The sequence below is a fragment of the Lolium rigidum genome, chromosome 6, assembly GCF_022539505.1.
Source record: "Lolium rigidum isolate FL_2022 chromosome 6, APGP_CSIRO_Lrig_0.1, whole genome shotgun sequence".
NCBI lineage: Eukaryota > Viridiplantae > Streptophyta > Magnoliopsida > Poales > Poaceae > Lolium > Lolium rigidum.
In genome coordinates, this window is record NC_061513.1 from 243,840,723 (window position 1) to 243,855,443 (window position 14,721).

At 45.4% G+C, this 14,721-nt stretch overlaps 1 protein-coding gene across 2 annotated transcripts; it reads left to right on the top strand.

Moving 5' to 3' along the window:
- Positions 1–235: 235 nt before the first annotated feature.
- Positions 236–3,862, top strand: LOC124666990 (probable ubiquitin-conjugating enzyme E2 25). 2 transcript variants are annotated; one of them, XM_047204323.1, is made up of 5 exons: positions 236–1,055; positions 1,135–1,198; positions 2,150–2,289; positions 2,390–2,686; positions 3,406–3,862. In XM_047204323.1, exons 1-5 carry the CDS (start codon positions 945–947, stop codon positions 3,664–3,666), a joined length of 873 nt encoding a protein of 290 aa, XP_047060279.1. In that variant the 5' UTR covers positions 236–944; the 3' UTR covers positions 3,667–3,862. The 2 variants fall into 2 exon arrangements, with proteins under 2 accessions (XP_047060279.1, XP_047060281.1); XM_047204325.1 differs by having other exon boundaries at positions 1,023–1,055; positions 1,135–1,202.
- The last annotated feature ends 10,859 nt before the right edge of the window (positions 3,863–14,721 follow it).

The window sequence follows — 14,721 nt, forward strand, 5'->3', positions numbered from 1 at the left end:
TGAGTAAAGTAAACCCTGAAGTGGATCTACGAGTTATGAAAATCTTCACTAATAAATACTCGTGGTATTCTTGAACACTCGGTGCAGCCACTTGAGTAGTTGTACTTCATTTACCTAAAAAGATTGTACGTAGCCAGTTGGAGTTCATGGGGTCTGGAGAACTGGTATAATGAAGCAGTTGGTTTGGTAGGTGCTCTGTAAATGAGGGTTGAATTACATGTCGGACTCACCCCTTAAGAAATTCACAAATTTTTAGATAATATTACATGTAGTACTAGTTTTATTGGAACTATAGGATTTCTTTAGAACGGCATCCAACTTTCAAAAAAGTGACATGAAAACTAGCTTACATTCGCTAGGACTGGGAGAAGGGATACAAAAAACAGGGATTACTAGTCTTACTAGGTTGAACCAATAGATTTTATACCTGCCAAGATGTGTTCATACAAATAATAGTTTTAATTATACATTAGTGCTCATGAAAAAGTAACAGAATAGTCCGTGGACAAATCAATAAAAACTAAAAAATGAAAATTGTAAACTGGAAAAAAGAAGACAAGTAACAGGCTGGTTAACAGCTACTACTAGTTAAGCTCAGGTGAATTTCCTGAATGCAGTTTCTTTATTCGTGGTATTCCTTATGAGGAACAGTGCAAATCTGCAATTCTATAGTGGCATTGTTGCAGTGAACCTTAACAGGACAAGTGGTATAGGCTGGATTAGATGGGATCTCATGCTATATCTCTGTCCTAGACTATGAGAATCTACGTACTATTTGGCGATAATGTCATCATCGGTCAACAGTCCATTGGATTTCAGGTGCTGCACCAGACTCTACTCTTAATATCCTTGCAAACAGAAGTCCTTTGGATCCCAGTTCAAGTGAAGCTTGTACAGAGTTATCACTGCGTAAGCATGAGCCTGAATTTTCAAGCAATATATCAATGATAAAGGAAGTACATGGATTTGAAATTGTGGACTACAATTCAGTTAACCAATTTGATGTTGTTCAAGATTACTCGGACCACCACTATGCAAAGACTTCACCAGGGAATGTATGCTATTTCTTCTCTTGAACTCTGTTTCTTATACATCCATCTGTCAGTTAATTTCCCACCTCCAATATGTGACCAGACCACCAAAGATTGGGCGAAAACAATCCAAAATGAATGGAAGCTTCTACAGCGGGATCTACCTGGTCGGTATATATCTTGTATGACAACACCAGTATTTTTTTTATCAGACTAAGTACATTGACGAGGAATATATAGCATCCACAGGTCCTTTATTATTGTCACCAAATGGTTTTTTAAGCGAGGTTTATCGTATTAATTTGCCAGCTAAATAAACTATATCAAACCTGTGTAATTTTCAAGGTAGTGATCGTGTGGGTTTGAGTTTTGACATAGCTGTTGGGCTCTAAATAACTCTTGTCATCGATGTGTTCAAAGATTCCTTGATGCACCTTTTTGTGTGTACTCATGCCCCCGATCTGAAATTACCAAAACTTCATTCCATATACACAGGCAATCAGTCATCATTCTCTGAGTTTGGTTTATGCCGATTATACCTTATTAATTTTCTTGCTAAAATTTCTCAAAAAAAAAATTTCTTGCTAAAATAAAGTATATTAAATTTGTGACTTCGAGGGTAGTATCACCGCACTCTACCAGAATTTGGTTAGGATATAGCAATGATTCTCCGAACTTAATTCGTGGCTAAAAGTTTTGATGGTTGTTGAGTCCAATTCATGATCACCTTATTTGAATGTTCATTGATGCTAATTTTGCATGCACTAACGTCCCACAAACTGCCACTAAAGAACATCAATGGACACAATGTTGTTCTATACAATTATAATTTTCTGCATTTCTTGGGTTTTTCATATTGGAATCTTGCCCTTTTTCCATGCAATCTTTTCATATGGGATTATCATGTTTTCAGAAAGTAGTCATTTCATATTTGGAAATGAACTGGAAACTGGAAACTATTTCAACTTCTAAGCTAATGTGCCATATAGGGGTCCCAGTGTCACATTGTCATTGAATAGTTGCATCTGCTGTCTTTCTTGTAGAGGAGTTGTGCCTTGCATTAGTTGATTTGTTGTACTAACAGTAACTTGGATCTGCGTTTGGTTTCACTTCTGCAGAGTCTATATATGTTAGAGTTTATGAGGATAGGATTGATCTGATTAGGGCTGCTATTGTTGGGTCTGCTGGAACTCCATATCATGATGGTCTGTTCTTCTTTGATGTTCACTTTCCTCCTGAATACCCACGAAGTCCACCGGTATATTAACACTCCACACCCACCTTCCCCTTATTTTTACCATTTCACATCAGTCTTCCAAGATGCAATCTGTTAACGGAAACCTTTTAATTATGCACAGAAAGTCCATTACCATTCGGGTGGGCTGCGGCTAAATCCAAACCTGTATGCGAGTGGAAAAGTATGCCTTAGTCTGCTGAACACTTGGCCAGGTTCTAGATCTGAGAAGTGGGGCAAGTCAAAATCCACCATGCTGCAGGTGTTGGTCTCCATCCAGGGCCTAGTGTTGAATGCTAAACCATACTTTAATGAGCCAGCCATCCTTATCCGTAGAGAAAAGCATTCCTTGGCATATAATCAGACCGCGTTTGTACTATCCTGCAAGACAATGTTGTATTCACTTCAGAAGCCCCCAAAGGTAATTACAGAACCCTCATTGCTTGCCAAGGTTAAAAAAAGGCTGTCTTGGTTAGACTTACTCTAATCATCTTCATGCTTCAAAGGAAGATATTCGTTGTCACGGTTACATAACTCCAAGATAGTCGTTCAGAAAATAATTTGCATAGATTCAAATGCATATAAATTCAGTGTTGCGTTCAAATCAGCTCCTACCATATTTAACTAAATCTTTTATTACTTATAGAGACTTTTGTACCATCTTTATTTTAATTCTGATTAATTTGACAGATATTCCCATTGTATCAATTATACTTGTCATCTATGTAAACTCTTATTAGCAGCTCAGTGCACCCAGCCCAAAGAGGAGACGTTTCTTGCGAGTTGTGACATGAAATTACCAACTTCGAGTTTTGCACATTTTCATAACACTTCTAAGAAACAACGATCTCCACTGTATTTTTTACAGAATGCTTTTTTTTGAGAATTTCGCCGACAAAGAGTTCTTTTCCTGACAGAACCGTCGACTTATTTTTACAGAATGTAGAAGAAATGGAGTAGGAAAATCATTTTTCGAGATATCACCACCATCATGTACACTCCTTTAAAGGAAACGCCACCCCATTCCGAGTAGAATTGGTTTCTTTTGCATAGTAAAAATACATCCTTCAGATATACACCTTGGTGCATTCTTCAAGTCACTGAATTCAATCTTATAGGCCTTACATTTTTGTTCTGCAGCATTTTGAGACCATTGTCGTCCGCCATTTCCATGAGCGGGAGCAGGCCATCCTGGAGGCATGCGGTGCATATGCATCTGGCATGATCGTTGGATCATCAGTCAAGGATGGCCGCACATACGCCCGCAACAAGTGCTTTGGGCGTTTTAAGGAGTCCTTGGAGGCACAGACTGAACTTCTTGCGAAGGAGCTAGGCGCGAACAGGATTCGTGCGCTAGAAGTGAAGAGAGATTCTACAGATGAGATCGTGCCTGCCAACTAAGATTCTGTCAGAAGATATTTGACGATTGCAAAGTTCACCTAACTAAATTAGAAGCGAAAATGGGTTTGTACATCACACACGTTAGTAATAATCTTCAGAGATGGTGCTATAACAATTTACTGTCGTTTAGCGCTTGCTATTTGTTAGGGGATTTGCTAGTTCTCAACTAGTTCGTGGATTAAGTTTGTGCTCAGTTAAGTCCTACACGGTTAGACTTGCTTCGTGATTCGTGCTAATTATTAGTTACAAGTCATGTTGCAACTGAGATTTGATGACATCATTTGATTGGAAATGAAGTTAGTTTTCAGTCGATTGAAAAATAGCCACACCCATTTGTTAGCTATGTGATTGACAAAATTTGCTTCCTTTCTTCGTGGTTTCATCATGTGACCTTCGTGCTTGCATGAACATGGCAGTAGAACCTGTGCGACTTTGATGAGCAATGAAACTACTTTGCTATACTTTTTTGAGCAACTCAAGACGGTTTGTGATGTTTTTAAGTTTGATCGAATCAGCACAAATTGCAAAACAATAAGCTATTAGGTTCAGCTATCAGCACCAAGTTTTCTTTATCATATTTTTACATTTTCTTACTTTTATTATAGCTCTGCGAATATTTAATTGAACAATCAATCTTAAACAAAGAACTGAGAACAAAACTATGAGCTATGTGAGGCATGACTCTAACAAATAAAGGTTTAGAACTTGGTGCCTATATTTTGACACAACTGCATATATATGGTATGAATTTGATGCGATTCATGGTCAAGAGAAGGTTTTCTAAACCTAGGATTAGCTGCGTGTCGATAGTATAATACCAGGTGGATGGATGCGTTCCAGATTTGTTTAAAAAAATCATGCTAACAAACAAGTTATTCTTAGTTTTAAAATTTCTAGAAAATCTAAGGAAATTATTATGTAAAAATATATATGTGTCCCCTTAACTATTGGTCAATTCAAATTTTGTGAGTAAACAGACATCTTGGAACTTGAAATTTTGAAACAAAGGAAATTTGGCCATTGACCAACCATTGCAAAAGAAAATTTAGAAACTTACAATCAAAAAAGGAGAAATTCTTTTAAAATGGGATAAAATATAAACATCGTGGGAGAGTTGAAGTATATGAAAATGTGAACAAAAAACTAAATAATAGAGAAATATATACAACTCTAGCAAGTATAAATTAAGCCATGGGAATTATTAAAAATGGTTGGGTCACAAGGTCCAGCAGGCTTACTGAACGAAATACATCCCTGAGAGTCGTTACATCGGGTGACACTTGTGTACCATAGATGCCCCTCAACAAACAATAAAAAAAAACACAAAAACAAATCTATGGATCGAAGTGACTTGCTCCTTTGTGGCTTTTTATGTTATGTTGGATCCTAGCTTACGGGTGAACGTACCTCCGAGCAAATCGAACAGAGCTATAATACTTGTCGGAAAGCAGGGAGAACAGGATGAGAAGGTAGGGAAGAAGAACATGTCGATGCCGGAGTTGTGGAAGAAGAGCACCGGCAGCCCGCCGGCGAAGAAGTACTACCTTCGTCTTAAAATAAGTGCCCCGGCTTTGTTTAAATACATATGTATCTAGATAAATTTTAATGTGTACCCATATCTTTAAAAAAGGTGCGCTGCTTAACTTAGAAAGTACTAGGTGTATAAGTGAACTTCGTGAGTTTTAGAGCATCGAATTCTGATGGATTTCGTCTTTTACTGAAATTTAAAATTTATTTTTATGTCAAATTGTTATTGTTATAATATTTTTTTTTACCTACTGCTTATTTGTGAAACACAATGCAGGTGTAGACACACATAAATACGTGCATACACTAATCCTTATGAATGCACAAATGCACACCCTACGCATATGAGCACCTTTGAAAGATTAAGTTCAAGGAACTGATCGGGTGGGTGTTGAGACCGACGAAAGAAAAATCTAAATTTTGGAACAAAAATTCAGTTATATGAGATAGTACATATTTTCCCCTGATTTAATTTCTCTGTTTTGTCAACTGGAGCAGCGCCACCTTTGTGATTTATTTGTTTATGATGGCTAAGCCTTTTGTATGTTCTGTTTATGCATGATTTTTATTAAGAGTGAATTTCATTTTTAACCCTTTAATTATACCTTTGCAACATTAATTACCCTGTTTAGTGAAAACTTGCATAGATTATCTTCTCAGAATCTTTGGATCCTCTTTTTCTGATGCATGCCCGTTAGACAAGGTGTAAGGTGATGACTGGTGCTCCAAATTATCATGATGGAGACGAGGAACAAAGTGTGTTGTGAAGAAAAAGGTGGATATAATCGGCGACAATGCCTCCTGATTTTTACATATTCTGTCGCGCCACGTCTACCTAACATGTTGGCCTAAATCTAACGAGACACAGAAAATGCTAAACTTGGGCAAACCCGTGCTCATTTTTCTCTTAAATGAAACATTTCGGTAAAACTTTTACTATAGAGCGCAATTTGTGTCACAAATGCACAGCTATAGGATATCAATAGAACATTTCGGTAGCTCCCAGTGGGATGAAACTTTTCTTAAGAGCTCAATCAGTCAGCTCCTTGTCCATTGGATATTATGCGGTGATTTCGTGCAGGCCAGTTGCACTCTGTATTTTTTCAGATTATTATATGGTTGTAACCGGATTTAAGTATGATTGCGACGGTATATTTCTCGGTGACCCTATATATAGTTGCAACTGGCTTTTTGAAGTCAAAAACAAAATTATTCATTACTCACTTCTAAGATTCAAGCAACTTCTCTACTGGTTTCTTGTTGTTTCTTTTCTGAGAACGAGATAGATGCTTTGTAGGTAACATAATTAAGCAAATTAGCAGAACTCAAACCCTCGAAAAGCTATTTGAATAACGGAGGAAGACTAACAAATGCAACTATGGAAGCAGTTACAAGTGTTGTAAAAAGAAAGAGAACAATCGGTCACTGGATTGAGTAATTTTGTTTCAGTTGTGGATAACCTTTGTTCGGTGCCTGACTCAATCGATAGAAAACAAATCGACAACACATTCCCCTGAAGAACCTCAACTCCATGCAGTCCCTTGTGTGTGGCCACCGTGGTTGTTAGAGCATCTCCAGCCATTGACGCTTCTCACGGCCAAATTCGGCGCTAAATAGCGCCGGATTAGACGAAAGTTTCGATCGGGAGCGCCGAAGTTTCAGCCGGTCCCCGGTAGATACCCGGTGTTCGCCATTTTTCATAAAAAAACGTCCCTGGCTACCAGATTTCCAGCATAATTCGGCGAATTTGACCAGTTTTGCTAACATTTGGCTTATTTTTACAAAGAAATGTTACATTTCAACAAAAATAGACAAGTTTTCAAGAAAATCAAATGGAAACTAGTTGGTGTTGCCTCGAAGTGTCCATATGTGCTCCACCAGATCATCCTGCAGCTGTTGATGCATTGTGGAGTCTCAAATCTCCTGACGCATAGCGATGAACGCACCCCACCATATCCTGGTGGTTAGGCTGTGAAAGAGGACCCTCTCTATCATATGGTGTAGCTTGTTCGCTCAGAGGAACCGGATACTTTCGCTCATTCTCGATAATCATGTTGTGTAAGCACACACAACAGTTCATCACCTCCCACATCTGCTCTTTGGACCAAGTCAAAGCGTGGAACCGGACTACAACAAATCTCTACTGGAGGACACCAAATGCACGCTCGACGTCCTTTCGGCAACCTTCTTGTTCCTTGACAAACTCCAGCTCCTTCGGGAGGACGGGGCCTGAGATAGTCTTCATAAATGTTGCCCACTTTGGATAGATACCGTCTACAAGATAGTACCCCTTGTTGTACTGTCGGCCATTGATCACAAAGTTAACCGGGGGAGCATGACCCTCAACAAGCTTGGAGAAGATCGGCGAGCACTGCAAGACGTTGATATCGTTGTTGGATCCTGGCTTACCAAAGAAGGAGTGCCAAATCCAGAGATCATGGGTAGCCACTGCCTCAAGTATCACAGTGCAGCCTTTTTTGTGATCCTTGTACATTCCCTGCCAGGCAAACGGATAGTTCTTCCATTTCCAGTGCATGCAGTCAATGCTTACAAGCATCCCTGGAAATCCTCGAGCTTCATTGACAGCGAGGGTCTTAGCAGTGTTTTCGATAGTGGGTGATCTCAAGTAGATGTCCCCGAACACTGCTATCACCTCCCTACAGAACCAGTAGAAACAATCAAGGGCGGTGGACTTCGCCATCCGAAGATAGTCATCGGCAGAATCACCAGGAGCTCCATATGCCAGCATTCGCATAGCTACCGTGCACTTTTGGAGGGCGGAAAACCCTGCCATGCCGGTGCAATCCAACTTGCATCTGAAATAGGAGTCATACTCTCGAAGGGCATAGACAATTTTCAGGAAGAGCTTCCGGCTCATCCTGAAATGACGCCTAAAAACAGCCTCACCGTGCAATGGATCGTCGGCGAAGTAGTCAGCGTAGAGCATGTGGTAGCCCTCCATTCGCTGTCTCGGCTTGCACTTCCGTCGACCTGGTGCCGACCCACCATGGCGACCAATGGACGACTCGGCGTAAAAGCCGGACAGACAAGCTAGGATCAGCATGTGCTCCTCGTCTTGGGCGGCGGCTGCTATTTCTTCTTCAAGAATCTCTGCGGACATCTGCTCCTCCTCCTCCTCGGAGTCCATGTTCGGCCAGGCAATTGGACGAACATCTGCTGGGCGTGTCGATGAGGAGCGACGCGAGGGAGCTGCCCGACGGCGGAAAATAGGCAGAGGGCAAGACGGGCGGCAGAATATAGGCTACTGGGTGGAGGAACGGCGGAGGAGTTCAGGCAACCGGCCGGCGGATTAGCGAGGGGTGGTGCCGGCGATGACAGACCAACGAGAGGGGAGGGGGGATTTGCGTCGACAAAGTGGTGGGGTTCGTGTGTTCTCTCGCCGATAGAGCAGGCCCGTCCCCGCTTTTCTCTCGTCCGGACTCCCCGAGCACACCCCGGGGGCTGGGGATGGCCTGGGCTTTCCGGATGGATTAAAGGACAAATCCGACGGAAAGCGAGGAGCCGGGAGCGCGGCTGGACCCAATAATGCCGTCTGGATGTAAAAAAATGGCTGATGGGGACCTCGTCGGGGAGACGGCTGGAGTGCTCTTAGACTTGGACGCCTAAATGGGCCAACTTTGTTTTGCTCTACTCTTCCATGTATGTACTGTAGCAGGAATAATGGGTCCCTACTTTTGTTGGGCCCCGGGCCAGAGCCGGCGTAGTGAGTTGCCCGCTCACGATGCCGCCCACGATGCAACTCGCTTCCATGCCGACCGGTGATGCCTACTACAATGAGGACGCCATGATGGACGGCATGATCCAAGGCTGCCATATTGCACCCAAAAATCAAGTTTATGTACTACCACCGTACCACAACTTGTAAGTTTGTGTATGAAATGCACGTCCAAAACAAGTTGGTGTAGCGCTGGTGTTATTATTAACTCATTTGAAACAATTTTGGATCAAAGTCAAATGGTCAATACAAAACTGAACCGTCGATTCCTTCCATGACCTGACCTGATCACAGGTGCCGAAACTCTAGGAGGTACCGCGACGCGACGCATGTGACATGCTGCCTTCGTTTCATCGTTTGTATGTCGTGTTTATGGCCATTTACGACTGTTCGTTCACAAATAAATGTATATGCGGGTTTTTTAAGATAAATTATGAAGTAGAGTGAAAAATGTATTGAGAACATGCATCTTTCATCTTTAATTCATTCACCTCCAATGAGTTAAGTGCATATAGAAAACAAGAAAAACACGTGATCAATATTATTGGGTTTGATTTCCGTGCGATAAGAGAGAAATAATTAAAATATATTAAAAAGATAGGTGTACACTCTTTTATAGATAAAAATTAGAGCTAGATAGATGTCCACTGAAACAACTACTAACACTCCCCTCGCCCCCACGCGGGCGGCGGGGGAGGAAACCCTAGCCGCCGCGCCTCCCACCCCCTCCACCTGCCTCCTCCGCCGCCACCAAGGGGCGCGCGCGGGCAAGGTCTGGTCGGCGCCGGCGGGGCCCCTCCTCGTCCCCTTGTCCCCTTCGAACCGCTTTGGCGGCCAGCGTTGGTGGCGGCTGACCGGCAAGGAGCGCTTGGGCGTGTTGCTGCCGGGTACCACGGCGCCGCATCGGTGGTGTGGCGGACGGCATCGACTCTTCTTCAGGCGGATCTGCAGCGTTGGGGTGGAGTCTGGTGATACGTCCCAAACGTATCTATAATTTCTTATGTTCCATGCTACTTTTATGATGATACTCACATGTTTTATACACATTATATGTCATTATTATGCATTTTCCGGCACTAACCTATTGACGAGATGCCGAAGAGCCAGTTGCTATTTTCTGCTGTTTTTGGTTTCAGAAATCCTAGTAAGGAAATATTCTCGGAATTGGACGAAATCAACGCCCAGGGTCCTATTTTTCCACTTCCAGAAGTCCGGAGAGGAAACGAAGTGGGGCCACGAGGCAGCCACACACTAGGGCGGCGCGGCCTGGGCCTTGGCCGCGCCGGCCTGTTGTGTGGGGCCCTCGTGTGGCCCCCTGACCTGCCCTTCCGCCTACTTAAAGTCTTCGTCGCGAAACCCCCAGTACCGAGAGCCACGATACGGAAAACCTTCCAGAGACGCCGCCGCCGCCAATTCCATCTCGGGGGATTCAGGAGATCGCCTCCGGCACCCTCGCCGGAGAGGGGAATCATCTCCCGGAGGTCTCTTCATCGCCATGATCGCCTCCGGATCGATGTGTGAGTAGTCCACCCCTGGACTATGGGTCCATAGCAAGTAGCTAGATGGTTGTCTTCTCCTCATTGTGCTATCATGTTAGATCTTGTGAGCTGCCTATCATGATCAAGATCATCTATTTGTAATGCTACATGTTGTGTTTGTTGGGATCCGATGAATATTGAATACTATGTCAAGTTGATTATCAATCTATCATATATGTTATTTATGTTCTTGCATGCTCTCCGTTGCTAGTAGAGGCTCTGGCCAAGTTGATACTTGTGACTCCAAGAGGGAGTATTTATGCTCGATAGTGGGTTCATGCCTCCATTAAATCTGGGACGAGTGACGGAAAGTTCTAAGGTTGTGGATGTGCTTGTTGCCACTAGGGATAAAACATCGATGCTTTGTCTAAGGATATTTGTGTTGATTACATTACGCACCATACTTAATGCAATTGTCCGTTGTTTACAACTTAATACTTGGAAGGGGTTCGGATGATAACCTGAAAGTGGACTTTTTAGGCATAGATGCATGTTGGATAGCGGTCTATGTACTTTGTCGTAATGCCCTGATTAAATCTCATAGTACTCACCATGATATATGTATGTGCATTTGTTATCACCAGAATCCGACCGGATCAGAGGTGGGCCGCGATTGAAGATGGGTTTGAAGAATATACATAGAAGGAGTACATGAATCGGCCTTGTGTATCAAGTTTGGGCTAGTTTGCCCGTGTATCTGTAACATAGTAGGATGCGTGTCGGTTAGAAGGAGTTTGGGCTCGTGCCCGGTTGGGATTATTCCCACGTTAGAAAGTCCCCTGGACTATAATATGTATCTAGGGTTTATGAAATAAACAACAACCAACGTTCACCACAAACCAATCTCGACGCATCGCCAACTCCCCCGTCTCGAGGGTTTCTTCCGGGTAAGCACCATGCTGCCTAGATCGCATCTTGCGATCTAGGCAGCACACGTTTATTCGTCTTCCATGCGTTGCTCGTCATCGAAGCCTTTTTGATGGCGAGCAACGTAGTTATCATAGATGTCTTAGGGTTAGCATTGTTCTTCGTGTCATATGCTATCGTCGTGCAACCCTTAGGCATCTAGCCGCCCTTACGCCTATCACGGGTGTAAGGGCGGCACCCCGCTTGATCATTGTTTAGTAGATCCGATCCGTTATGATTGCTCCTTGTTCTTCAAGGATTAGTTTGATATCTGCATAGTTAGGCCTTACAAAGGGTTGGAGGATCCAGCGGCGTGTAGGGTGTAGTTTGCTAGCCCTAGACAGGATGTTCCGGGAATCAACCTCGTGTTGGTTTTTAGGCCCTCGTCTAGGATCGGCTTACGATCACCGTACGCGAGCGCGAGGCCCAATCACGAGTAGGATGTTCCGATTATGCGGTGAAAACCCTAAATCGTAGTAGGTCGCTTTAGCTTTATCTTGATCAAGCAGGACCACCATCCGATCGTACACCTCGTACGTATCATGGGTGGATCGGCTCTTTGAGCCGATTCACGAGACAACCCGAGAGCCGATCGAGGCTCATATTTAATGTTTACGTGTATGCCATGCAGGAAACTAAGCGAGGCATCATCCAACACCTTCCTGACCAGGTATAGGTCAGGTGGCACGCCCTGCATCAGCATCGGACGTGTGCACAGAAGGCTTTGCGGGCCGTCGCTCGGAGGGACCAGGGCCAGCCGCAGTCCTGGGAGATTCCCGGCTCTACGGTGTTGCCCGTCGCTGCCCGCCGGTGGGTTTCGACCGCAACACATTCCGGCACGCCCGGTGGGACAATCTTCGACATCCACCGCATCGCCATCTACATCCGAGATGGCGGAAGGCACTCCGGTCAAGTACGAGGATCTGACTGAAGAGCTCAAAAAGAAGCACGACGAGATCAAAGCAATCCTCGAAGCCGACCTCATCGGCTCTTTCCACAGAACCCGCTCCCATGGCATCAGGTGGAAAGGGTTCTCACCTGAAGGCGCGCTTGATGGAGTGGACCTGTCCTCCCCGTCAGAAGAACGCACCGAGTCGCTGCGTCGGAGATCAACTTCATGGTGGCTCATTCGCTGCACGGCCACTCCGAGAGCCTCGGTGAACACTTTGGAGCGTGTCGCTCTGCGCGTGATCCGGAAATCATGAGCCATCGGTATTCTCCGTCAGGACCAGCTCTGGGGACTTACCAAGGAGAGATGCCACTCCAGTCCCGTCCACCGCTGCCGTTTGCGTTGGCAGCACCAGAAGTGCCGAATTCATCGGCATACGTCGTCTACAAGATTGGTGGTGACCCTAGTGACTACCAATTCTTACATGAGGCGCCCAAGGAGATCCCCCACGGATACACGTGCGCATACGTGCCGGACCGGCAGAATCGAGCACTCTCAAACCAGGCTGCAACGAGCAGGGACTTCCGGAACAGCGGGAGGAACGTCGGGAACGGATCTTGAGAAGCGATACGTGGCTAGCTAAGTACGCCACTCCGACAAACCTCCGGAGCTCAGCTCCTGCAGTTGGCTCGCAGCTGGAAAAGCAAGCATGGCTGGCTAAGTATGCCACCCCGGCGAATCTTCGGGGTTCGACGCCTTCGGCCATCACCGCGGATCAGATTTGTACAATTCGAAAGACCGGTTCGGCATGATGCCGAAAAGGAGGACAATCGGCTATACCAAGCCGTACCCTAACGAGTACGAATTGATCCCGCTACCACCCAAATATCGGCTCCCGGACTTCACAAAGTTTAGTGGATCAGATGGTTCCAGCTCCATCGAGCATGTGAGCCGATATTTGGCACAGCTGGGCACGATCTCGGCATCAGACGAGCTGCGTGTGAGGTTCTTCGCGCAGTCCCTCACAGGATCGGCTTTCGGGTGGTACACATCGCTGCCACCAAACTCAATCCGGACTTGGAAGCAGTTGGAAGAACAGTTCCATATACAGTATCACTCAAAGGCTTCCGAGGCTGGCATTGCCGATCTAGCACAAGTACGACAGAAGCGCGGGGAAACAGTGGCAGAATACGTCCAGCGCTTCAGGACCATTAGGAACCGATGCTATTCGGTTCATGTAAGTGAAAAAGAAGCGATCGAGTTGGCGGTGGTGGGTCTCTCATCATCGATCAAGGACGTGGCCTCCCAAGCGGACTACCCTTCACCGGCGCACATGGTGCGAAGCTGTCGGCATATGAACGGCGCCACCCGGATGTTTACCGGGATAAATTCAAGTGCGCGGTGGTCCTCGTTGAGGCGGATGAAGATGAAGGTGCTTGCGGGAGATCAAGAGGTAGCAGTGGCTGAATGGACTCGGGGGGCAAGCCCCGTGTCCTGTAAGTGGGTGAAGCCACAAGGTCCTCCAATAGGGTTTGACTTCGACGTGACCAAAGCTGAGCAAATTTTCGACCTCTTACTCAAGGAGAAGCAGCTAAAATTACCCGAAGGCCACAAGATCCCCACGGTGCAAGAGCTGAACGGAAAGCCGTACTGCAAATGGCATAACACGTTCACCCACGCCACCAACGACTGCAGGGTGTGGCGTCAATAGGTCCAAATGGCGATAGAACAAGGACGGCTAATTTTCAGCCGCGACGCCATGAAGGTCGACACACACCCCTTCCCCGCCGTTAACATGGTGGAGTATACTTACCATGGAGGGTGCCAGCCAGATTTCTCGTGCAATATCAACATGGTAGGACCCGGGCACCACTCGGTAAGGACGGAGATGAGGGCAGCTGCTCTCATAGCAAGGACACAGAGGAAGCCGCTCCACGCGATCGGCTCCGCCACGACGGCAAGCGCTACATCACGGAGGGAGAAGTGAGGAACGTAAGATATCGGCGACCTCTCTCGATCACCTCCTCAACAAGTATGTCGGTCAATACGACCAACGCCGGCGATACAACGACGATGATGAAAAAGATCGTCCGGCTAGGGACGACAGGAGACGTCGTCGGCATGATCGCGACGAGGAGCGATATGAGCGCCACGCCAAGGAAAAGTCGAGGGAGCAAGACGACGTGGATAGGCACTGGGACTGCCCCTTCTTCAGACACTGCTGGGATTCAGGGATGAGCCGATTGCCCACAATCGGCAACTGCCCAGAATGTAAACAAAAGAAGAAGGATGCAGCTAACGTGTCCGTGTTCAAACGTCTAGGGCCTCTCCCGCCTCGGAACAAGCATGCTGAGTCCGCTCGGGTGGAAGATCTCGAGGAACTAGAGGACGATGATGAAGAAGAAGACAAGTATCATCGGCCAAGGTGGTGCCCCGATGGGCTCAGCCGTTCCCAAAAG